The sequence below is a fragment of the Eubalaena glacialis genome, chromosome 7 (assembly GCF_028564815.1).
Source record: "Eubalaena glacialis isolate mEubGla1 chromosome 7, mEubGla1.1.hap2.+ XY, whole genome shotgun sequence".
NCBI lineage: Eukaryota > Metazoa > Chordata > Mammalia > Artiodactyla > Balaenidae > Eubalaena > Eubalaena glacialis.
Window position 1 is genome coordinate 77,698,660 of NC_083722.1, and position 25,633 is coordinate 77,724,292.

Genomic DNA, 25,633 nt, shown 5'->3' on the forward strand with positions numbered 1-25,633 from the left:
ATTTAAACTAACACATACACCTGCATGCCCAAACCAACCCAGGCGACACCTCAGGTTCCATCTTAACGCGTCCGCGGGAAATACCACCACACCCAAACCTCATCCGACATTGTCCGTCTTTAATTCAAAGCCAGTCCGGGGATGCCTCTTTGGAAGCAGTGTGGTCCGGTTTCAAGGACACTGGGAGTCAGGGAACCTGGGTTCTAGTCGCAGTTCCAGCGTTCACTTGCTGTGTGACCTTGGGCAAGACACTTAACCTCTCTGTGCCTCAGTTTCCCCCATCTGTAAAATGGGGGTAATAATGTCGACCTACCTCACAGGGCTGTTGTGAGGAATAGCTAAGTGATTGTAAAGCACTTTGAACGTATAATTGCTTATTATTAAGACTACAACAATAATAATATCATATGCCTGTTTACTACCAGAACTTTAAGAAATTCTTGTTTTTCTTTGACCTCTTCTCTGTTCTGTAGTGATCCATCGAGAAAGAGAATTCTCCCCTTTTTGAGATATCTAGGAAATGCATAAAGATGTAAACAGAAGTAACTCTTCAGGTTGTTTTCTCACATCTTACAAAAAGTAGATGTTTGCACAAGAAGTTGCTTCGAGAGGGGGGTTCCCCTCTGAAATTCTCAGCTGATACCAAGCAGTAGTCGAGGAGTCAGTACACCTGATGCTGAGCCCAAGATACCCAGAGGTATTCAAAAGTAACCTTAGTGCAGAACCTTGAAGTTCCTGAAATGTCTAGAGAAGAGAAGGGTTACAAGCCCTGGTCTGTGCAGACTGGAGGCTGTGTGCCTGTGTGCGTGTGTGCAGGGCGTGGAGAGCCCCAGGATGTGGGGAAGCCCGGCTCCTGGCTGTGCTCATCCACAGCCAGGCAGGGTGGGGGAGCCGCGTAGCCAGTGGGAAGAGTGGTGCTAGCAGAAGTCCCCCAGGCCGGTCCCATGCATGACTGAGAGGGTCCCTCCCAGCCTGGAGGTCTGCTCCAGTGATGTCTTCTGTGCTGTGACCTTTGTTCCACTTGGGAAACAGGCCTGACCCCCGATTCTGTTCCCATGTGTGCAGACTGTCTTAAGTCTAGGAGCTCGTGGTGGGTTTTCTGGGTTCTCACAGCAGAGTCCATGGGGCCAGGGAACAGGGTTGACCTCTTCACGCAGCACCATGGGTGGTGACGTGGGCATGGGAGTGACCCCTGTGAAAATGTTGAAGCACAGCTGTACCTGCTAGTTGACAGCTGTGGCCCCCAGCACTTTGAGTCTCCTCACCCCCTGCTAACATCCCAGCCCCTGCACCAAACCACTCTGTGATTCAGTAACTAAAGGGCGAATGCCTGGTGTAGTGGGGACCTCTGGGAGCCTATTCTGGTCTGAAGGCCCACCTGTGCTCTGACTGGGTAGTGCCTGGGATAAACCAGTTATTAAGTATGTGGTGTAGCATCCCTGAAAAAGAAGCTGGTCAGCTCTATGGGCACAGGTAAGGAGTTTATCCACCATCACAAACGATCCCTCTGTCCCTGACCGACTCTGATGTCGTTTATTAAACACTAAAGGGAGTGTATGTGCTCACCCCCGCCCCCGTCTGTGTCACCCCATCTCAGAGGCCCACAGTGACCGGCTGTCTTCTAGATCTAAGTCTCTATACACCAGAGCCTCAGCAGAACAGCTCTAAGCAACCCATGTGGCTGGTGTCTCCACACGCCTTTCTGCACAGTCCTTCCAAATAAGTAGAAACTGCAGAACAGTAACTTTCTACCTGGGATTTACGGAACGGTCCAAATGGAACGTGAGAACCTTGCCCCACGTGGGCCTGGCTGTGTGCTGAGTGACGGCCCTGGTGGTGGCTGGTGGCTGAGACCAGTTGGTGAAGGACAGCCAGAAGTTGCGGGGGCCACCTCCCGCCTCGCTCGAAAGGGAAACAAGGCTTCCCTGGAACCTGGTTTACAGTCAAACTGCAGACACCTCTGTCCTTTTTCCTAAGACCTTAAAAGAAGAGTATAGCTTTAAACGTAGAAAAGTTGTAAAAGACAAGTCAAGTTTAATATGTCAGATTGACAGACTCAGCAAACTCGGTGCCCAACACCAGAATCCATGGTGCTAAACTCTTAAGCTCCTGGATGGAAGACACAATGCAGACCAGAATCCATCGTAGGGACACAGATGTAGGATCAGGCCTCAGGCTCCCCTTCGATAGCTTATTCTATGGTGTGACCTAATTAAAAATTCAGTTGATCCACAGGATTATTGGGTACTGGATTCTCTACTCTTAAAGGCAGGAGATCGTTCCTCTCTAAGAATAGTAATTATTATTTTCAAAAGTCTTTGAGACGATAGAATTACTAACAATAAGGAAAGTTACATTATGTCATCGCAAAAGGTCTTAATTACTGTGGCATGTTATTGACTAACACCCACCTAGTAGCCCTCTTTAGCCCAAACGTATCACGATTTGCTTATCCACAGGCAGGAGCTTGCGAACACTCATGGTTCCTTGGCTGGGTAGGTACCTGCACGAATTCGTTCTCCCTGGCACACCGTAGCCCTGAGAGAGGTGGCTGTTTGGGGTAATGGGAGGGCACATCATTCTAAGGCACAGTGAAGGCAACCCATGCCAAAGGCTAACTCAGAGAAGCCACGAGAAGGACGTTTCTTCCCAAAGTAGAGAAAGGTCGGGGGAAATCACAGGAATCCTGGATGGGGGAAGAGCCCAGCGCCAGGAAAAGATGGTGTTGCCTGTCTGAGGGCGGGTTATCATCAAGTTCTCAAACTTTTTGGTCTCAGGAACCTTTTATGCTCTTAAGAATTATTGAGGACCCTTATGTATCAATATTTACTACATTAGGAATTAAAACAGAGATTTTTAAAACGCAGAATATGCAAGCACAAAGATGCCGGAGAGATGAGATCCCCAAGGTTCATGCAGCCTTTGAAAAACCCCACTGTGCTCTCGGGAGAGGATGAGAGCGTACAAGGCCGAGAGCATCCTTGTCTTATTATGCAAAACACAATGACCTCTTGGACCCCTTAAGGTGTCTCAGGGGGCCCCAGGGTCCTTGGGCCAGAACTGCTGCTCTGGGGGATTGATCCCATATCCCCCCCTTAAGGAAAAGGGTGCTGGAGCCTTTTTCCAATCTCCCGCCCCTACCTTGAACTGTTCCCTAACTCCCAGGCCCGTCCCCAATCCCAGCCCACTCACCTATACACGAGCTGCCTGGGCCCCCAGCGTCCAGCCCACGTTCAGGCTGAGAGTTGTACCCCACATGCCATGTCTCACTGCCTGTGCTGATCTGGAGGAATGGTGGTATGAATTAGTGTGTGAGAGAGAAGTGTCTGTAAGGGTCTCAGCTCCTGAGAGTGGCACGGCGGAGACAAGGATATGTGCTGAGCGTAGGACCAGTTTTCGTGATACCTGGTGATTTCTGTCATTGCCGTGATACAAGAGTGCTGCTGAGTTAGTTGTAAGAAGTTTCACCTTGATTGAGTGGCAGCCACAGTCATGTGGGGTTGCAGTCGTGAGTGAGCGCATGGTGGGGACTGGATCCTGGCACTCTTCCCCGTAGACCCAAAAAGGTGGCGTGGCATGGTGTCATTGGAACAGCAGAACTGCGCATCGAGATTCCTAGCTGAGCCTTCACTAGTGTGGGCAGGTCACTTAACCAAATGGGAATAATCTTGGCTCTCCCCTCCCCGGCCCTCCCTCCCAAGATGTGGTGGGATAAAGTATGTTACATTGCAGTGACGAAGATGCTAGCAGAATAGGTCTCGATTTGTGACTTCTGCTAAGCCCACATTTTAAGTAAAACTCTCTCTGTTATCAGGAAACTGGCAAGCATTTCTCCAATGCTGGTGTTAAAACTACAACTAAGAATTAAGGTGGAACTAAAACAGATAGCTCTGTCAGATCAGAGGAAATGTCACAGATTGCTCTAGATAATTTTTTTTTAAGTCGCAGGGAAATGTCATAGATCACTTTAGGTAATTTTTTTAAAGTTTCCTTTATCTTTCAAAATGAAGGTAACAAACTCGATGTACACAGCTGAGTGCCACCCCCAGGGTAACTTACATGGTAATGTTACAGCTGACTTTGCAGCAAGGGTCGGAATCACTGTGCATGACTCACGGGCGTGCCTTCCTCGTAATTCTAGCCCTTTATGTTTATATATAACTCGAGGACTGTTCATAATGGACGCAAAGGCCACACCATCACATTTTCCCTGGTGGAGAGCAATGACAAAAGAAGGGGTGTGCCTGTGTGTGATGTGTGTGCATGTGGGGATGCAGGGGAGGTGGGATGGCTTATAGATGAGCAGGTGTATGCTATGAGAATTTAATCTCCAGTTCTTTCTGCCGAGGGAGCTAGTCTAAAATGATCCCTTCTAATTGGGTAGGGGCAGAAGCCTGCTAAAGGGTTAACCAGAACTCGCCTTTAACAAGATGACCGAGCAGGGCTGGCCTTGGCTGCGGGAGACCTGCCTGTGATAGAGACCGGGCTCTGCTCTTTGGCTGGAGCCTGAAAACCTGGCACTCATACCCGAAGATGGATGGCCTGGCCCAGTCCCGACTGGAGACTCACATCTCTTATCTGCACTGTTACAGTGTAGGTTCAGGAGGGGTTCCTGGGTGTTTCTACGTGCTGAGAGCTGGCAGACGACCGGTGTGAGTGATGGCGCTAGCTTAGGGAGACAGGCAGTGAAAGCATTTCAGATGCACCAGGTAGGAAGAACTTAACCCTGAAAGTGGGCAAGAGAAAGGAAGGTAAATGAATGTTCCTACTTGAGGTTAAAATATCATACATTTATGCTATTGCTTCAGAGATATTTACAGAGATTTATAGTTGGGGGTTTTTTTTTTGGTGACTTAATCATTCACTAGAGTAAATATCTATAAAATTCCAATTAAATGGTGTCTAAAATTTAAAGCAGCAGTCTACAGGCAAAGCGCCAATATTTCTTTTTTTAACAAAAATATTTATGAGAACATCTAGCATTTAAAAATCAACCAGAAACTAGGCTTGATTGTGTTTAATATTTTATATGATTGGACATCTTAAAACAAATCAATAATGTTTATATTTTATAGCAATTCTGTGTTTATTCAAAACCATAATTTTACTGTGATGTTAATGGAATGACTTTATATGGCTTTAATTGTGTTGGTTTAAATGCTAATGACCACATTTCAAATTAAAATAGTATTTTGCTGATAGAGGTAGACACAGATATGACATATGAAAGATAATTTTACTGATTGTAAAGTTTATTTCAAGAAAAAAAATGTTCTTTTTTTTTTAAGGGCTGTGAGAAAAAGGTAATTTTTTCAAGGGTTTAAGATAGATTTCTGCACTTTGGGAATTGGAACTTGTGCCTATGGAATTTTTGGAGCAGCCTAAGCTACCTTTTAGCTTGATATGTGTGCTAGAAAATTTTTCATTATCATGTTTTGTGATATGTAATAAATTCAGGGTGCTGTGCTTAAGCTTCGTTTCAATTCAAGTTTGGGAACTTCTGTTTCCCTCATTCCCAACCCTGGCAGACACCCCTACTTCCCATAGTACCTCCCCCCTCCCTCCCCGTCTGTCCTTCCTCAGATCCCCTGTAAAAGAGTAAAGTCAGTCTCTGACTCATAGAAGGTGTGTTCCTTCCTGCGTGGAGCAAGCAAAATATAATCATGATTTCTGAGCCTCTGCTTTCCTGTCTGGGAAGAGTGATGCTTTCTCTCCTCCTTTGATGTCTCTTTAATAAATGTGTTGTCCTTATTTGTCTTTGGACGTGGCCTCTTGGGCCACCTCTCAATTTCCTCCATGATTTATGTTGCAAACAAATTCTCTGTCCTGTGTTTGTTCACTGCTCTCTCCTAATCTTGTGTATCATTGAAGACATGCTGGAGACAGTTTTTGTTTTTATTATGCAATTATGTCATATGTGTATTTCAGTGAAATGTCAACCCGTCAACAGAGGATGATGTTAAAAATTATCCAAATAAATAGTTTTCTATTTCTTCTAATCAGACCTAGTCCAGTCAGTTGCATGGCAGTGAATAGGATTATCTGTCGTTATATAAACAGTTTTCCTGGCCCACACTGCCTTGGGACATGGATTAAGGTACATAATTTACCTGGGGATGTTGACTCGGTGCATTGTCACCTGTGTGTGTTTTGTGGCAACGGAAGCGGGTGTCTCAAACCTGGTCTCTTGTTTGGGAGCCTCAGATATGTAACAGCTCTTTCTTTCCAGTGATCCAAAATCAGATGATGAAACTCTGGCTTCATTTATCTTCCCTTGATAACTGTGCCCTACAGAACACTGCCTGGATGAATTGCAGGCTGTTCAGTGCTACTGGGCTCAACCTTGCTGCCCAGGCCTGCAGCTCTGCTGTGCAAGAGCTTTCATCCACTTGGCATTAGAGTTGCCTTCTTGATGTTTCCCTGAGAATGGTGTGGGTCTGCCTCTAAGACAGATGATTTCCCAGGCTCAGATGTGCTGGAAGCGGGGTCCTGAGAGAGGAAAAGAGAGAGCGTGTGTGTGTGTGTGTGTGTGCGTGTACATGTGTGTGCATGTAGGTGTACGTGTGTGCACGTCTGAGTGCGTGTGTCTGGTGCCTGTGATCAGAGGGACAGGTGAGTGAGGGGCAGCCTCACTGACCACACCACAAACTGTTCTGGGTTTGGCCCTGGGACCCGTGTGTCCTTCCCCTGCGAGACCACAGCCCTCTTAGCCGGGAACCTTAAGGCTTTGACTCCAGGCAGCTCGCTCATCCCCACAGTTCATAAAATGGAAAGGTCTGGGGCTCCTGTATGCAAAGAATGGTTCAAACCAGACGCAGCCTGGTGTGCCATCTTTGAGAGGATCCTCTCGTAGGCTGAGGGCTATTACGAACGAAGCCATTTTCACAGGAGCCCCTTGGGCAGTTCCATATGACTGCAGGAGACCGGTCTGAGCGTTCCCACACTCGTGGGCTCGGTCCTGCCAGATCTGGCAAGATGGGAGCCACCCTCCCCTCCCCCCTCCCCCCCACCCCTCCCCCTCCACTGCCGGGCATGTCTCAAACGTGGTCATCATGCTTTGTCTGTACCCTGTACCACCCGCTGCTGGGGCTTGTGGAGGAAGGACAGGGAGTGGTTCCCCCCTCACACTGGGGGGTGTTAGCTGCAGATGGAGACCCACACAGCCAGGGTCTCAGACGTTCTCCACACCTTTAGTGACTACTGAGGTGCAGACAGACGGCCGGCAGGTGAGGGGGTACCACCCGGGTACAGGACGGGTGACCTTAGACTGGGGACAGGGAGGGAATGCCACTTTCCGATGCCAGTCTTCTTGTGTCCAAGGATAGAGTAACTGTACTCTCCCTATTAGCATGCCATTTTTCTTCAAATTGTTGGTCAAAACAATTTTCATAATTTTCATCATAATTTTCTCAGAGCCAGCAACCACCCCTCCCCCATAGGTAGTCCATAAGCATCTCGAATATTTCCCTAGAGAAATTAAGTATAATGCGAGGGCTTCTCCCAGGCCCTGTCCCACTGGAACCCGGGGCCCAGGGTGAGGAAGGCCGGCCGTGAGGGCCTCAGGGAAATGCATAATGTCCGTGAGGGGCCTGAAGGGGTCACCTGGCAGGTCTGGCACCACCTCCAGAGGCTGGAGCCCCTTTCAGTGTGTTGTGGTCTTCAAGAGGATGACCCAACCATTGGCGAGTTCTCCGCCTGAGCACAGGCTGCAGGCCCAGGTGCCAGCAGATGGCCACGGAGCCTGGCCCTGCACAGCAGCCCAGGTCTGTGCATGTCCGTCCATCGCGTTCTGGTCCTGAGTGTGCTGGTGGCTGCAGTGTTGTGTCCCTCCCTCGTTCCCATGGCTTTGAAGCAGAACCAGTGGCGCAGTCGGCTGCCTGGTCTGCTTGCCCTCTGGCACCTGCACTAGGCTTCTCATCCTGGACACAGCCAGCGAGCGCCTGCCACCCTCCCTGTAAAACAGCCGCGCCGTGCTCCTCACCCCGTCCGAGGCTCCGGGAGATGGCGCTCTGCAGGCCGTCCTTCTGTAGACGGTCATTTAGACATGGGCCTGGGCTCCTGGCCATGGCAGACCCTAGTACTAGTAAGCAAGCACTGTTCCCTGCGAGTGGGGGTATTTGAAAAGGCGGTCACTGGCCTCAAGCATCCCAGCCCAGGACCATCTTGAACTCCTGACCACACCCTACATCCCTGAGGCTGCAGGGACACCATCAGTTACATTCAAACAAGTGGTCAGTTCCCTGGACTGTCCTTTGGAGAAACCTTCCCCTCCCACAACTGAATCAGGCAGGAGCAAAGCCAGGACCCAGGCTGGGCCCAGGCCACCCGTGTTGTCTAACCTGTTTTGCCATTTTCATTGATCTAGGCGGGATTAAGGACACTGCACGACATTGGGCCAGAAATCCGGCGTGCTATATCATGTGATTTGCAAGATGATGAGCCGGAGGAAACAAAAGGCGAAGAAGAAGATGTGTTCAAAGTAATTATTCCACGCCTAGCTACACACTGGCCACTTGGAAATAGCGGGGCAGGAGTCCAGTTGGGGCAGTTAACGATCTGCCAAAGAGCCTGGAGAATGCACACCAGCCCCAGGGCCTAGAGGGGCTTGTGGACCATGCCCTCCCCCCTGCAGGCCCTCCCCGTTCAGCAGCACCCCTTCTAGGGCCAGGCCTGCTCCTTCCCTGAGCTTTTGCTCCTCTGCCCCACACCGGCCACTTCGGAGGAGCTCGGTCACAACCACTGGCCGGCGTGGATGAGCATCCTGGGTCCTTCTAGCAGCTGCTGGCCCTCCCTACCCCTTCTTCCCCGGGCCGGCTCTTTGATCTGCCAGCGGGCCCTCCACTTCCCAGCCCCCGGCCCAGAGACCTGCCTGCCGCCCAACCTCAGCCACTGGGGCTGCCGACAGCCCTGCTGGGCGAAAGTCAGCTCACCTTGGAGCAACCGGAAGAGTGCACTTGAATGACAGCCGAGCGCTTGCTCCCCAGCTCAGGAATCGGTAACCTTCCTCATTTCAGGGGGACCAGCTGACACACACAGTCACCCTGGTCACTGAGACACTCAGATTGTTTTACAGGGATTCTATGGAGCTTACCTAGAATTTGTTTTTCGTGTAGAAAAAAAATTACCTAACATAGCTAGCCTGCATCAAATATTTGTTAAATTACCTGGTGTTGTCTCCCATTATTTTGCAGAGAAATGGTGCCCTGCTTGGAAACCATGTCAATCATGTTAATAGTGATAGGAGAGATTCCCTTCAGCAGACCAATACCACCCACCGTCCCCTGCATGTCCAAAGGCCTTCAATTCCACCTGCAAGTGATACTGAGAAACCGCTGTTTCCTCCAGCAGGAAATTCGGTGTGTCATAACCATCATAACCATAATTCCATAGGAAAGCAAGTTCCCAGCTCAACAAATGCCAATCTCAATAATGCCAATATGTCCAAAGCTGCCCCTGGAAAACGGCCCAGCATTGGGAACCTTGAGCATGTGTCTGAAAATGGGCATCATTCCTTCCACAAGCATGGCCGTGAGCCTCAAAGAAGGTCCAGTATTAAAAGGTAACGTTTAAGATGTGTTTGCACTTGGTAATGTAGTGTCGGCCCAAGGCGGGTCTTTCTCCCCTGTCTCTGGCACAGGTGGGAGGCTCCCTGCGGGCATTGGTGTTAGGACCTGTGAGTGCCTCCAGGTCACAGCTTCTTCAGGCACTGGCCATGTGATGAACCCAAAGGATAAAGGGCCACCTGCCACCCTGCATCCTGCTCTACGCGATGCCCCTTAACACAGGAGCAGCCGCAAACTCTACCTTCCCCGACTGTACCACATACTTAGGGACTGGCAGACTTTTCCTGTAAAGGGCCAGAGAGTAAATATTTTAGGGTTGGAGCCTCATACAGTCTCTATTGTAGCTAGTCACCTCTGTTATCGTAGCAAGAAGGCAGCCATAAATCATATGTAAGCGTACGGGTGCAGCTGTGTCCCAATAAACCTTTATTTGTGGACACTGAAATGTGAACTTCATGCACTCACATGCGATGAAATATTTTTCTTCCTTTGATTTTGCTTCAATCCTTTAAAAGAATAAAAACTGTTTGTAGCTTGTGGGCCAGGCAAAAACAGGTGACGGCCTGTATTCAGCCCATGAACCGTAGTTTGCCGACCCCTGCTCTAGGGAGTAGCTTGATATATTTGCTTTTTAAATTTTGCTAGAAATATTTAACTTTTATCTTCTCCCTCCCTCCCCTGTTATGCCTTTCCTGGATAGAACCCGCTATTATGAAACTTACATTAGGTATGTGCTCATTGCCTGTATTTATGTGTTAAATACTGTGTGTTCTAAGTGGGACCAGATGGCCTCTCTGAGTGCTGAGAGATGAGAAAGCCCTGGGAGCCAGCTAGCCTAGTGCAGGGCGTTACAGCCCAGGGCTGTGGACGCAGAGCTTTCACATCCATATCTGCACAGACTGTGTTACCATCCAAGGACCTAAGTTCACATGCAGTGTGCCCACAGCTATAGCCCTGCAGGCCTCAGTGCAGTGCTGGGAGAGCCCCTGGCCTGTGGAGCTGGGCAGTCGTGCTGCTCTCTGGGGTCAGGCCTCTTGTGGAGGCTTTGTAAAAGCGTGACCCCCCACCTCCTGAAGACCAGGAGCCAGGCCTTCTCCTTTGTCTCCTGGGCAGCCCCCTACCCACGGGCAGTATACCCTGCTCCCTGTTTGTTGAACCCAGTTGAACTGTGGGTGAGATGGTCATGGTGTTGGGGACAGGGAGGATAGATGTTCTGGTTTAATGATTTCAAGATAGAAGTTACTTGAGCTGGAGGAGGGTGGGAGAGAGTGAAGAGCTTGGAGGAAGCACAGTCCTCTGTGTGGAGAGCAGTGATGCCACAGAGCTTGGCCGGCTTTCCTGAGGGCTGAAGGCCAGGACATCTGGGTTTCAGGGAGCCATCACGACAGTCCTGGGGCAGGGCTGTCTTTGAAAACGTGGTGGACATTGTCCGGAAGAGTCTCCCTTCCCTGGGACCCTGTACTCAAAACTTCTGTCGCCTTTCCTGGGTCAGATGCAGTGTGAAGTTGGGACCCTCTTTGCTCCAGGCTCTGAAGGCACCTTGGGCCGGGGTAAGGAGGAGCAGGGATCCGACCAGGTGGCCTGGGAGCCCATCACTGCAGGTCTCTAGGTCCATTTTCTTGCTCTATTCCCAAACTACATCTACTCTTTTGGTTCTCAGGCCTCTGGGGGTAGTGGTGTGGCACTAGCATCGTCAAGGCACTGAGAGAGAAACCCCTTCCTGGTACGTGCGTGCACACACACATAGACACACACACACAGCCCCATTGCCAGAGGCATTAACAGTCCAGCCCCACTTGAGGCAGGAGCACGCGGGGAGATGCCAGGGCACCTCGGGCAGGGCCGCTGTGGCCACCGCTGAGGCACGACCCGAGGAGCGTCTGCCGCCCGCCCAGCCGCTCAGGCCCTCTCTCCCAACTGCAGGTCTGACTCAGGAGACGAGCAGTTCCCAGCTATTTGCCGGGAAGACCCCGAGATACACGGCTACTTCAGGGAGCCCTGCTGCTTGGGGGAGCAGGAGTACTTCAGCAGTGAGGAGTGCTACGAGGACGACAGCTCGCCCACCGGGAGCAGGTGAGGGCTCCGTGGCTCGGGACGGCCTTAGGAGGCCTTGCTGTCTCCTGGCCCTGGGGCTCCGCCGGCTCACGAAGCCACGGGCCACCTGCTGCTGCCCTTGGGACTGTCCTGGGAAGCAAAGCAGGAGCACAGCCTCCAGGCCACGGGAAGAGCCAGGGCAGGAGAAATAGGACTGGAGAGAGGCAGAGTGGAGGTTGGTTTTTCAGGCCTGTTGACTTATTTCCACCAGGGGCCCACCCATGAGGCTTTAGTATGGGCTCTAGAAATGAGAGCCTTTGCTAAACGCTGAGCGCTCTGCGCTGGGGGCTCTCTCTGTGTAGCAGGTCATCGGCCCAGAGCTTGGTCGGTCTTAATGGACCGCGCCTGCTTCCCGCTCCCATCAGGTGGTCCCTCCTAGAGATGAGGGGACAAGAGGTCAGAGTGGCACCACTCAGCAGATGTGCCTCTCTAGGCTCCTGTCCTGAAGAAGGCAGGTATGAGGTGAAAGTGGACACTTTGCTTTAGGACACGTAGCAGGCAGTGCAGGGGGACAAAGGCCACCCACCACCCTCTTCTCTGTAAACTGCATCCCACTGTGCCCGGTGGCCCATTGAAGTGGACGTGGTTCTGTGGTGAGGTCACTTCTGGCATCTGAGATGTTGTTAAACATCAGCCTTGTCTTTCAGGCCAGCCACAGCCGAGCCTCCCTCACCCTGCTCTGCGCCACGGCCTTCCGCAGGCCTCCCTGGATGCCTGACTTGCAGAGCCACTGGTTCTGAGCAAGCTGCATTCTGAGTTTCTGTCTTCAGGGCCTTTGCTCAAACCACGACCACCCCTTGGATGCCCTTTCCCCACCTGTGCTCACCTAATCCCAACTTCCCTTCAAGGGCCTGCCCCTCCCTCCTCTGACTGGAATTGAAATGCCCCCCCGACCCCGAGAACCCACAGAGCCCCACCCTGAGCCCCTCTCTTCCAGCGCCCACCTTCGCCAGCCTGAGTTAGAATCCGTGTGCATGAGGTATTTGCTAAGCTCCTTGACCGCGCTTCATGCCTCTTCGTGTCCCAGGCGCCCCGCCCAGCACCTGGCCGAGGGCAGACCCTCGGGAAGAAGCGAGCGGGTGATAGTCAAGCTTGCAGGGCATCTGCAGTCCACATCTGACCGGGGTCTGAGGCTGCCCCAGGGAGGGAAAACATCAGCACCTCACTCATCGCAGGTCTGCCGTCCTGAACCTTCCTGTAGCAGCCCTTGCCCTCCATCTAGAATTTTCCATGGAGCTGAGGGCTGCCTTGTTCTACTGTGTCCAAGGCGGTGGGGAGAGGACTGTGACGTGGGCTTGTTAATTAGGCTCTCACGTGTCCCTTGCTCTCTCTTCTGGCCTTTTCGATCACCAGGCAAAGCTACAGCTGTGGCTACCATACCCGATACCCAGGCAGCAGCTTGGACTTCGAGCGGCCTCAAGGCTACCATCACCCCCAAAGCTTCTCGGAGGATGATGACTCACCTGTTTGCTATGATTCCCGGAGGTCTCCAAGGAGACGGCTGCTCCCTCCCACCCCAACATGTGAGGCCAGATTTTTTGTTTGGGAGCGAGGCTCACAAGACAGCAGTGTGCCTCTCCCCCTGCCCCAGCCCGGGGGTGGTGACGGACGTGGTCCTGCCATGTTGGGGGCCTCCAGTCCTCGAGACCAGCCCCCTAGTTGGAGATGCTGTTGGCTTTCTTTCTCATCTGTGTGCCACGTGGTAGGGCTTAAAGCGCTTCCTGCCGAGAACAGAGAGAGACAGTGTGAGGCCCCAGAGTTGCACGGTATGTAGGACCTGATGAGGGGTTTTCTGTGCGCCTCATCACTGCCTTTGAGCTTGGGATCTGCCCTGACAGGTAGGCGAGGCATGCACCACGGTGTTGATAGGCCCACTCCCCAGATGGGGCAGTGACCCCTTAGAGGGCGGAGGATGGGCCCACGCACAGAGTGGACTTGAGCCCAGGCCTCTTACCAAGGCCCATGCCTCTGAGGAGCAGCTGGGGGTTCTTGGTATCCACCCTTCCTCCTCTCTCCCACCTTTGCCTTGGTCTGCCAGTGCTCTCTGCTCATGGTAGGTTGTGGCCTTGCTGGTGACCTCTAGCGTAGGCGCTCCCATCCTGGGGCCAAGGAATCCCGTCCTGCAGAGAAGGGGCAGGGGCTGGCTGCTCCCTGACCTGGTTTTCGTGTGCAGGTGGCATCAGTGGTGCCACCAGGAGATCTGGGTCACCCCCAGTGAGGAACTTGAGCCGGGGAAGGAAACACAGCAGTGGCCCCTGCCAGTTCCTGGCTGGGTAGTTTGATTTTGGACACGTGGACATTTTGATGCTGGTTAAAGAATATCCACTTCTGGCGTTTCTGAAGAATGAGGCATATTTTGGGGTAGGACTCTAATCAGTAACCAAAAATAACCAAGACACAGCGGCTCTGTGTCCGCCATCTCGTGCACAGTAACAAATGCAGTTGGGTGGTGCCCAGGTCCTATCTCTCTCCAGCTGTCATAGCCCTGCTGGGAAGTGTAATCACACCCATTTCCATGGTTAATATTTAATTCTACAGCCCCAAACACAAGCTGCTAAACAGAGCAGTTCTGGGGTCCATCAGTACCAGGTGACGCACACGCAGGCGAGGCTGGACAGAGGCCCCTGGCCCTGTGAGTTCCACTGCCCTCCTGTGACCTCCCTTTGGTGGCCACGATAATCACCATTCGCAGGTGCCGCCTCTGTGAATCAAGGACCCTGAGGGGCAAGAGTGGCTGCCCTCTTTATTTTTAAGGGTGAATAAATTAAATGCATCTTATTTGCTTTGCTGCCCATCCATTCAGACCTCAGGCAGGGAGACCACGGAGCCCCTGTGTTCTCAGCCACAGCGGGATTACTTCCCCCATTAGAGACGGTGGTGCAGAGCAAAAGAGAGGATCCACTTTCAAAACTGAAAGGTGCTACCTGAATGACAGCGGTGGTAGTTTTCCTTTCCTGGCTCCATCCTCTGGCCCCACCATCTGACCCTAGGAGGGTCCGAGAGGTGGTGCTGACCAGGGAGGCCCGTCCTCCTCTTAGAACACTTAAGTTCGGTCCCGCGAGGCGCGTGGAGGGAAGGCTGTCTGATGCGGATGGCAGGTGTCCGTGTCCCATGTCGGCAACTGGATGAGGAGGCCCAGCAGGCCCCACGGTGTGCGTCGGGCCCGCGAAACAGGGCTCGTTGTCTGTCTGGTCCCTCCCTGTTGGGCAGTGGCCGGCAAGGGCTCGGTCTGGTCTCCGTGTGCTTTTGGAGCCTGGCCCCCAGAGAACGGGCTCTGCAGCTTCGGGTGCAGTCCCAGGATGCCGGGGGCCTCCCCAGGCTGGTCCCTGCAGTTTTCCAGTGCAGGAATTAGGGGGGGTGTGGAGTGTTGCCGGGGCATGAGAAATGCCCCGTGAGCTTAGAAAGCAGAGTTCAAGAAAGGACTGTTGAGGTGACTCAGTGCTGCCTCGCAGGCCACCAGTAAGGCTGCCGAGGCAGCTCCACGGCAGTAGCGCCTGAGGGGAGGTGTCCTGGGGAGGCCTCTGGCCTGTGCTTGGGGCCCAGAATTCAGACTGACCTCCCGGGCCTGGCGCCCTGTGAAGGCACGAGTTCTGGATCATCTTGTCATCACTCGACCTGTTTATAAGTCTCTATTCAAAGTGGCTGTTAACAGGGCAGCCAACCGCATTTTTTAAAGTTCAAGGTATCCTGTCTTGTTTGTTCTGTCTTCAGGGCTAGGGAAGCTGGGTCTTTCCCCACAAAAGGATCTGCTTATTACCTGGTTGAGCTATTAGGGCAGGTAGCAAACAGAAGTGTAAACACAACACAGGAGCACCAGCAGGATGCTCCAGCCCCCAGAGACACTCAGGATGTCTGGAAGGTGAGAACGGGGCAGTTAGCAAGCGTCTCTGGGATTCTAGAATGACGTCGTGTACTTGACCCGGAATGCTGTGTCCCCACCACGTGCAGGGACAGGGGCCTAGGGTCAGAACAGCCACCCTCTGGCTGCCTCTAGCTCCTCCCCCTGAGAACAGGTGTGGCAGGGAGGAGAAATTGACTTGCTCTTTTGAAAATATCCCTTAGTTGGGCTGCTTCTTCCTCCCTCCCAAAGTTCTGAGACACCGCCCGCCCCACCCCCACCCCCACCCGCACCCCCGTGCCCAGTGCTTTTTCTTGGATGCCTTGCTTGCTTCCTCCTGGGCCCCCTGCTGAACGTCCACAGGGCTGCCCTGACCCCAGAGCCCCGGGGCCCTGACAGCCAGTTTCACAGCTGCACGGTGTGCTTTAACTTCTCAGCCCCCCGGAGATCCTCCTTCAACTTCGAGTGCCTGCGCCGGCACAGCAGCCAGGAGGAGGTCCCGCCATCCCCCGCCTTCCCCCACCGCACGGCCCTGCCTCTGCACCTGATGCAGCAACAGGTGAGCCGGCACACCTGGCCCTGCCCCCAGGGCCGATGGGCATCCCGTCCCCCTTGGCTGCCAGCACTGGAGGGAAGGGGAACCCTTCACAAACACTCTGGTTCAGTCCAGTGACAACCTCGCCAAATAGAAACTATCATGAACCCTGTTCTACGGAGAGCAAGCATCACAGAGGGAAGGTGACATCCCTGAGCTCACACAGGAGGTGAGTGGCGGAGTTGGCATTTGAGTCCCAGGCTGCCAGCTTCCAGAGCCGGGCTCTCAGCCTAGCTGCACACACCCTTCCTTGGCACTGAAGGCAGGGCCTGGGACAAGCCACACTGCAGGGAGTGGCGGCCGCTTGACTGACCCTGAACAATCGGTGCTGCCCTTTGCTCTGAGAGGTTGTCCCGTCTATTTACGGAGCCCTCTGGGGGCCGGGCCCTGGGGTCACGAGGGTGTGTGAGCCTCCGACCTGCCTGCAAGGGGGGTGTAGTCCAGGGAGACCGGCCTGTCAGGGCGGCCGGACAGGAGGGAGCCCAGAGCCTTGAGGGCCTGCGGGGCTTTGCCTCCAGGACAAGAGTATGGTACTTTGTCTTCCTGAAAAGAGCACATCAGAGATGCTGTCCTCTTGTGTCCGTGTGTGTCTGGGTCAGGTGGGAGCACCCACGGTATGGTATGCTTCTTATCCTGAGCGTCCATTTCAGAGTTTCTGTTCAGGTCTGCCAACCTTTTGCCTTTCTGCCTTCCTTTTTTAAAAAAATTTACTTATTTGGCTGTGCCGGGTCATAGTTGCAGCATGCAGGATCTTAGTTGCAGCAGGCGGGATCTAGTTCCCTGACCAGGGATCGAACCTGGGCCCCCTGCGTTTGGAACGCAGAGTCTTAACCACTGGACCACCAAGGAAGTCCGCTGCCTTCCATTTTTTATGTTAAGTTTTGTGTGCTGCTTTGTCGTGGACTGAGGACAAACCTCTGGAAGGCCCTGGCCATCGCATGCCACACACCAAGTAGGCATGGAGGTCTATGTGGGCTTGTGCATGACAGTGCCCTGTCCCCTGCTGGCCCGCCCTGCCTCCCCCAGGCGGTCCTGGCTTCCGATTTGGCCACAGGCCTGTGCTGTTCATAAACCCGGCCTCACCGTCCCCCTCTGCAGAGTGGGATGCCAGGGCAGACCTGCCATGGCGCCTCTGGAGGTGGAAGAAGCAGGCTTGTACCTGGTGCTTCTGAGCAGAGTGTTGGCCGCGGGATGAGTTGCCCTAAAGAGAACCAGCCTGTTTCCCTACGAGCGCTGGGCGCCGTCAGCTTGCCCTGAACGCACTTCCCTATCCAAACCCGGAGTGAACCGGGTGGCATGTTCATACCCCACAGCTTGTGCGTCTTCCCCGTTTCTTCATGCTTCTAAGCAATTTCACCAATAACTGATTCCTACCTGGGAACAGTCACAGGAAATATATTATGCATTTGGGGGAAAAGAAAACACGGTCTGCTAGAAAGCCAAGTTTTTACGGCCAATTCATTGAATTACTCAGTGTGCTGTGTCCCTCTGAAGCCCCTGTAAAACAGCGCCTCCAGCCTGGTCTGTTTTGAGGGGGCCCGAGGCCGGGACCTCTGAGGACCTCTGGTCTCCCCACTTCCTCTTTCTCCTCAGATCATGGCAGTCGCCGGCCTAGATTCCAGCAAAGCCCAGAAGTACTCGCCAAGCCACTCCACCCGGTCGTGGGCCACCCCGCCAGCGACCCCGTCGTACAGGGACTGGATGCCGTGCTACACCCCACTGATCCAGGTCGAGCGGTTGGAGGCCCCGGACCAGGTCAACGGCAGCCTACCGTCCCTGCACCGCAGCTCGTGGTACACGGATGAGCCCGGCGTCTCCTATCGGACGTTCACACCAGCCAGCCTGACCGTCCCCAGCAGCTTCCACAACAAAAACAGCGACAAGCAGAGGAGCGCAGACAGCTTGGTGGAGGCGGTGAGTGTGGCCGCGGAGTCTGCACGGGAGGGCGGAACTGGGGAGAACCGCGCGCAGCAGGAGCAGGTGGTGGCTCTGAGGGCAGGTGGGCTCCGGAGCCCGGATGCCGGGCTTCTGAACCTGGACACCGCCCACTTCTTAGCAGCAAGGATGGTACTTAAAGCATGAATATAAAAACAGCACCCCTGCCGGGTTTCATCAGCTAGCTGTACCTAAGATTGTGTGTGCTGTTCCTGCAAATATGACTAGCTTGTACTGAAACATCTGTCCCCAGTGGGTTGCACTCTTGTTGGGCCACGTGCAGTGTTTGAGCTCCTTCAGATTTTCAAAGCCATTCACCTTCCCTCTTAGTTACCATGTATGGGGTCTAGCAGACATGACTGGCTGAGTCCCAAGAGCACATCGTGCAGTCAGTGCTTGAGGTGCTTTTCCTGTCCTTTTGCATTCGTGCCACCGATCCTCTTTCCTGTACAGGTTCTGATATCCGAAGGCTTAGGACGGTATGCTAGGGACCCAAAATTCGTGTCAGCGACAAAACACGAAATTGCCGATGCCTGTGACCTAACCATCGACGAGATGGAGAGTGCAGCCAGCAACCTGCTGAATGGGAACGTGCATCCCCGGGCCAATGGGGACGTGGGGCCCGTCTCACACCGGCAGGACTACGAGCTCCAGGACTTCGGGCCCGGCTACAGCGACGAGGAGCCAGACCCCGGGAGGGATGAGGAGGACCTGGCAGATGAAATGATTTGCATCACCACCCTGTAGCCCCCAGGGAGCGGCCAACTGGCTCTGGCCTCAGGTGGGGCGCCGGAGGGCCGGGGGAAAAGTGCCTCGTAGTTAGGAAAATGTAGGCACTAGTGTGGAGTCCCTATACAATTAGACTTTTGTACAAGTGATGTCATGCCTCAAGGAAGCCATAAATCTGGTAGGGGACAGCCGCGCCCACATGCTCAGCCCCAGCTGTGGGCAAGAGCAGGTCCAGCCCTCCTGGAGAGGACCAGCGAGGAGGTCGGACAAGCCCTGCCCGCTTGTCCAGAGCGCTGGCCCGCCACCCGCGGGCACGGGGGGAAGGTTTAAAGGTGATGACGATCACCATACCTATGTCATTACCTCAGCCATCGGTCTAGCATATCAGACGTTCACTGGGCCCAGCGTATCCATTTTTAAACCCTTTTCCCCCCAAAACACACTGCTTCCTGATTCCTGTTCGGCTCTTCTGAAATACAGTGTGTAAGTCAGGACCTACCTACCAGCCGTCATCCTGAGAGGGGAGCGGGACCCTGTAAACGGGGTTTTCTGTGACGTGACGCCAGTTTACAGGAGAGAGCATCACTCCGACGGTCGGTTTCTGACTGTCAGGCAAAGGGCAACTGTAAACTGGAATAAATAATGCACTCGCAACCAGGTAAACTTAGATACGCTAGTTTGTTTAAAAATTCTAGATTTACTGTATATGACTTGTAATATACTATAATTTGTATTTGTAAAGAGATGGTCTATATTTTGTAATTATTGTACCGTATTTGAAATGCAGCAATATCCATGGGTCCTAATAATTGTAGTTCCCCACTCAAATCTAGAAACTATTAGTATTTTTACTCGGGCTATACAGAAGTAGAAGAAATAGAGCCGATTCTCATCTATCCAGTGGAAATCTTTTGGGGGTGAAATTTTAAGTTCAAAAGAACTTGGCACTGCAGAGATTTTTCTAAACTATTTTGAGTCACTATACATCTGTCTTTACACAGGAGATGCCAGATGACTGTCTGCAGTCTTTTTTTGGGGCAGGGGTTCTGTGACTTGATGTTGTACCTTCCCATCCACCATGGGTTGCAGCTGTCTTTTGTTTTGCTTTAGTAACTCTCCGATGAGCACACTGCAGCCTAGGTCGAGCTGGTTACTCTGACCCGGTGGCATTCATAGTTGTGGTTTTCTCAGCTGCCCCCACAGGACATTTCCGGCGCAGAAATAATCGCACAGGTGAATGAAGTCCTTCTGCTGTTGTCCCCTGGGGACTGGTAAGGCTGCTTGTCTCAGGAGAGAAATAAGGAGTGCTGGGGACAGAGGGGGCAAAGGATGATCTACAGGACTAGACGTCGGGCTCTGTACAAATCGTATTGTTGCCTTTTTACAAAACATTGCTGTACTGTGTGTTCTCTTTGAGGGCTTTTATATGCAACTGAATGAGGGCTGAAGTTTTCATTAGAATGCACTCACACTCCAATTGTACTTCTCGATGAAAACCCACTTTTGGATCATTAGACCCATCAAGGCTTCCTTTTCTGTTCACAGAATTATGCCGACTTTGTCAAGTTACCTTGGCAGGGATTCCCTGCAGTCAAAAAGACTGGTAGCGATTTTTGGTTCAAAGTTTTTAAATATTACGTAACCTGTTAATGTTTTTTTTTTTTTGTAAATAACACTTTGTTATGAAGACCTTACACACCTCTTCTTAAGACATTCTTACTCCAGATCCAGGCAAAAACACTTCAAGGTTTGTAAATGACTATTTCCTGACGTAAATTCTTTTTTATTAAAATGCAAAATGATCTTCAGAATAAAACTGTGTAATAATTTTATTGTAATTGGGAGCTCTCCTTGCAAAGAGCTGGTGTTTGCCAGTGAGAGCTTCGGGAGGGGCAGGTACTCTGTGAGGGCACTTCTGTAATTATGTAGATTTTTTTCTTATCCTCTTGGCGCCTTCTCCTTTTTTCTTATCTTCATGCCGATGGTAACTTAATTCCAGCTGCAGAGAGCACCGTTTCTCCTCAAGGGCTAACCCACTGTCACCGTCATCTCAGACTCTGTGTCTCTCCACCGAGCATTGGTCTTTCTTACTGTGTGGCTTGGCTTACCATCATCAGTCCAAAACTGCCGTAACAGGACTGAGTTTTCTGGTATAGTCGGTGATCTTTTCTAGTCAGCACTTAACTGGCATTTTTACAGGCTGCACCACTCCTAATATCTGACTGCATTAAGCCTGCTTCCACTGCTCATCTAACATTAAATTTTTCTTTGGAAGAAAAATTTGAAGTTGTAGAGCATGGTTTTTTTCTTTCAGGAATCTTTTAAGATTAAATGTCTCTCCTATTTAGTTCCCCTCCCACTCCCTAAAAAAAGTCATTTTGTTGTGTCCCCAGGAATAGTACATTTAGTTTCTTTCATCTTGTGTTTTCATAATATCACAAAACAGAAATGGCAGCAAGAACCTCGTTAAAATGGTCTCTGTGATTTCCATCCAGACGGCTGGGCCACGCAGCACCTCCCAGCCTGATTCTGAGATGTTTCAGAATCAGCCAGTGGCTGGGAGGGGTGGGTTGTGAAGGCCCCAGAAGCTCCTCCAGTGCAGGACGGGCTTAACCTGCCTGATGAACCCACTTTACGGCTGATGCCACGCTTGTGAGAGAAACCAGAGCAGTTTATTCTGTGTTGTTTATATTTTGCAGTCCTGAGTGTCTTTGCCCATTGCCTGTTTTCCTGCAAAGGTTTTTACTGTTAGGCTGGGTGGTCAGTTTGTCCTGAAAACTGGTTAGCATCACACACAGAGTTCCAACTCCTTTACTAGCCTCCCCGACTCAAAACCAGACTCCAGCTATGGCCTTCAAAAGTTTTTACTTCTCTGATAGTCCTTCCCTACTGGGGACCTAGGAGGGCAGGCGAGAAAGAGGAGCAGGCCTGGGGCCCTTGCTTCTAACCAGAGAACGAGAGCGAGAATGGTTGTGAGGGCGCCCTGTGGGGACAGTGGCAGGAGATGCGATGGGAGACTGGGTCTCAAGACGGGGCCAGTGGAGAAGGGTGTGTGTTTTTTCTGGTTTTTAAGAGAAAGGCACCTAGGTATTTGATCTGATGGTAAGTCGTGCGGTGGAAATCTGAAATGACCTTTGGGCGGAGGCACACGGTTTGGCTGGAGAGAAGACTCTATTTGAACTTGTGGAAACGGCGCCTGCAGCCTGCACAAGGGCTGCACAAGGCCGTACGTTAAGGCGCCAGAGTCCCACCTCCGGGACCTGCCCTTTCCTGGTCACCTGCGGGCAGGCTGCTCCTCTAGCTGTGTGTTCTGGCTCTTATTCTACCAGGAAGAACCCTCTACTGATGCAGCAGCTTCAACACTGGCTTCTTCAGAGGGGTCAGTGTTCTGACCACTGGCCACATTTGCAGCTTTCTGTTAGGCTTTTTCAACCATTTTTGGAAATGTACGTTTTTCCTTTTGGGGAGTCCTGCAGGCTTTTTGCTAAGGGACTTAAACGACGTCTTCCTGGTTCTTCCAGAGGCTGAGCGCCGGCCGGTCTCCATGCCCCTCGGGCTGCCAGACTGTGGCTCATCCTCCCCAGTTCCAGTTTGCACTTTCCTCCCCTCTCTGGCTTCCTGGGCCAACAGCCCTCTCTTTCTGAGGTCGGAGCTTCCTTCGTGGTGGTGGACCCTTCGGAGCCTTCAGGTTAGGACACGGGCCACTGCTCCACTCTGCCCACGTGGCCACAGCACTCAGCTGTCAGGGCTCGAGGGAGGAACTGCCTCAGATCAGAATATTCTGTCGTGGGTCTGAACTCCAATAGCAGTTTTCTGTTGGGTTCTGGATATACGACACTCATGCTCTTCTCCTTTGAAACGTGTGTGTGGGGGGGGCAGTGTCGTGTGATCGCATGGGACGAGGCCCCATAGCCAGGATGGGAGAGGGGCCTGGGTGCCATCCACCGTACAGGTTCCCCTTACGCACTTCGCTTTGCCCATCGACACACGCACACCAGCGCGTCAGCCACTGTCTCAGAGGCCGAGGGCACCACAGTACGCAGAGGTGACCGAACTGAATGGCCGTGTCACCTGCCATACCGGCGCCAGAGGAGGTCAGCGCAGTCACACTCAGGCCTGGGACCCCCCGCACACCTGACGTGTCACTTCGTGGCCCTCAGAGCAGGGGGCTGGCGCCCGCACTCCTACTGTTCCTTCACCCCCGCAGGCAGCTCCAAGACCCAGAGGAGGCCTGTGGGCAGGTGGGGACCTCTCTAGGAGAAAGACATCTCATGACAGATGTAGAATTTTCTTTCTTGACCCTCCGTTGGAACTGAAAATAAAGCAAGATACAGGTAAGATTAAACAAGATTTGCTTAAAGACTTTTAAAGGAAGGATGGTGTGATGGCTTTCGTCTTTCCACCCTTCTGGAAATCTTTCTCAGAAACGTAAGTTGCAGCTGTTGGGCCTCCAAGGCACCTCAATCCACTGTGATCCAGGGTGAAGCCAGGAATGTTCCATTTTCCGCCCCTCCTGATTCTGGGTCCAGCACAACAGGTTTCCATATAGCACTTCCATTCTTTCTCACCGTAGACAGTGGCTTTTGGATATCGTCAGAAAAATCAATCCAAAATGCATTCAAGTTTTCATTACCTTGTAAAGACAGTCTGGATAATGACAGTCTCAGTACAAAGATAAGTTACAGGATTGCATTATTGAATTATAAGGAGTTTAAAGATCAGAGAGCTGTCTTAAATGTTACTTTGTATCTGTTCCCCCCCACCCCCCAAACTCAAATCTTAGCCAATTTATTTTTCTTTCACTCAAGTGTGTTTTTTTACAGGATCAGGATCATAGTTTTACTTGACTGCTTTTCCCGTCAGTCTGCCTCCCGCCTGGTCTGTTGCTGTGGACGTCTGAAGAATGAGAATTAGCCAGCCGCGGCCACTGCTGAGCCTTTGCACGGAGCGGGCCAGGGATGCAGGTCTGCTCTGGGTTTCTAGGTTTCCTGGCAACAGGAAAATCTTTAAAAATGCTAAACCCTGAAACCCATGGTAGTGAAAAGGCCCTGCAGACTTCTGAGTCCTGGAAAAAGTCCCAGAATTCCTCTCATCGGGCTGGTGGTGTTTGTTAATAAGAACCAGAGCATCAGAGAGGTGGGCTGCAAGCCCCTCAGAGGGACCCAACTGAGCACCAGATCCTGCCTCACTCTGGGAGTGAAATCAGGAAGCAGCAGAGAAAGGAGAAGCCTGTTTCTTCCAGCAGGCAGCTTTCCCTCTGGACACTGGAGGCTTGTGCACACATCCCAGCTGAGCTCCACGCTCCCTAACTCCTGTGGGACTCTCAGCCTCTGCTGCAGCTTTCAGCCTGAGGGGGAGGAGGATGCCCCGGCCTCTGTGCAAGCACCCTGCTCTTGGACGGGCTTGCCTCCAGAGGGAGCCTGGGAGAGAACCACTTTCCTCAAGTCCTATCAGGACCCAGGAACACAGCAGGACCCTGGGTTGGAGAGCGCCGCGGAACGCAAGACAAGGACCTGGCCAGAGTTAGTTACCCATTCTCCACTGGCCTCCCGTCCCCTTTGCTGTCCTACCAGGAGGCAGGGAGGAGGGGCCCCAGCCAGAATGCCGGCCTTCCCCACAGGGCCCCCAGGGACATGCTGGGAAGAAAGAACCCAATTCTGACCAATACTGGTTTCATTTCTTAAGAAATTATCCAATTCTTAGCCATCAAATTGTAACATTCTAGAGAGATCCAGGAAAGCACATTTGGCGCAAGGGCTGTGCTGAGCCTTCTTTCTCAGGGACAGCCTCAGCGCTGGGTGGCCAGGGTCCTGGGCTTGTAGACAGGGACAGCCTCGTCCCAGAGAGCTGGCCGCCCCTTGATGATGTCGGCTGCCTTCTCTGCGATCATGATGGTGGGGGCGTTTAGGTTGCCGCTGACCACACTGGGCATGATGGAGGCGTCGACCACCCTGAGGTTTTCCACCCCGAGGACCCTGGTCTGCGGGTCCACCACTGCCATGGGGTCGGAGGGCTGGCCCATCTTGCAGGTGCACGATGGGTGGTAGGCGCTGTCTGCCTTTGCCCGCACAAAGGCGTCTATCTCCTTATCCGACTGGACGTGGCTTCCTGGCTGGAGCTCCTTCCCCCGGAACGGTGCCAGAGCTTTCTGTGCAAAAATTTCTCTGGTCAGCCTCACACACCGACGGAAGTCATTGATGTCAGTTTCTGTCGAGGAGAAGAAACATGTTAGATGCCCCCTCTTACCATGCTGGCCTCGCTGGAAGATTCTCCACTGGGAGAGGCTCAAGAAGCTGCCCAAGGGGACACAGTTGAGGGACATGGAGGTCCGAGCCACCAGGTTGCCTGTCACCTACCCATCAGCAGTTGCAGCGCAACCAAGCAGAGTTCCACGAAGCCCAAACAGACGGCATCCTAGACGGACACAGCTTGCCCCAGAGGCCCTACGTTTAAATCGGGGATCTGAATTTTCTTATCTATAAAATAGAGATAAGACTACACGTCCTGCCTCTGCCACAGCGTGAGTATTATTGGGCAAAACCTGCCCAGTGGGGACCGTGCGGTTTTGCTGTGCATAAAGAGGCAGGCCCAGGAGTGTAATTTGCTTTTAGAAGATACTCACAGGAACAGTAAGAAAAATGTTCTGTGAGCTATCTATACACAGCCAGATCTTCTTGCGTCTCTTGGTAGATTGTTTTGGAAGCTGCAAATCCTGCCTACTGTGTAAAATGGTGTGTCAGGGTTAGTTCAGGTGACCGAGGGCACTACATAGCAACACGTGCAAGTTTACAGCCCAGGATAATGGGGTGGAGGGAGGACAGAATGTGACTTGTGTCTCAAAAATGGGGTCCAGGGGTGAGATTCAGGGACAAATATGAA

General features: G+C 52.4%; 2 protein-coding genes and 1 non-coding gene across 4 annotated transcripts in view; 1 reads left to right on the plus strand and 2 right to left on the minus strand.

The window, feature by feature from the left end:
- Window positions 1-19,725, plus strand: part of LOC133095497 (voltage-dependent L-type calcium channel subunit alpha-1D) — an 89,641-nt gene extending 69,916 nt beyond the window's left edge. The window contains exons 29-35 of one of the 2 annotated variants that reach the window (XM_061196995.1): window positions 8,366-8,479; window positions 9,192-9,559; window positions 11,487-11,636; window positions 13,011-13,180; window positions 15,933-16,054; window positions 17,684-18,004; window positions 18,479-19,725. In XM_061196995.1, coding sequence (XP_061052978.1) covers window positions 8,366-8,479; window positions 9,192-9,559; window positions 11,487-11,636; window positions 13,011-13,180; window positions 15,933-16,054; window positions 17,684-18,004; window positions 18,479-18,772 — 1,539 coding nt within the window. In that variant the 3' untranslated portion in view covers window positions 18,773-19,725. Of the gene's footprint in view, window positions 1-8,365; window positions 8,858-9,191; window positions 9,560-11,486; window positions 11,637-13,010; window positions 13,181-15,932; window positions 16,055-17,683; window positions 18,005-18,478 lie in introns of those variants that run through there. The other variant, XM_061196996.1, reaches the window with a different exon arrangement.
- Window positions 16,867-16,939, minus strand: TRNAW-CCA (transfer RNA tryptophan (anticodon CCA)). Its single transcript has one exon. It is a non-coding gene; the product is annotated as a tRNA-Trp (tRNA).
- Window positions 19,726-24,425: 4,700 nt separating the features above from the next.
- CHDH (choline dehydrogenase) overlaps window positions 24,426-25,633 on the minus strand; it is a 68,332-nt gene continuing 67,124 nt past the window's right edge. The window contains exon 8 of the mRNA XM_061196997.1: window positions 24,426-24,961. Within this exon, the coding sequence (XP_061052980.1) occupies window positions 24,543-24,961 (419 nt within the window). The 3' untranslated portion in view covers window positions 24,426-24,542. The remainder of the gene's footprint in view (window positions 24,962-25,633) is intronic.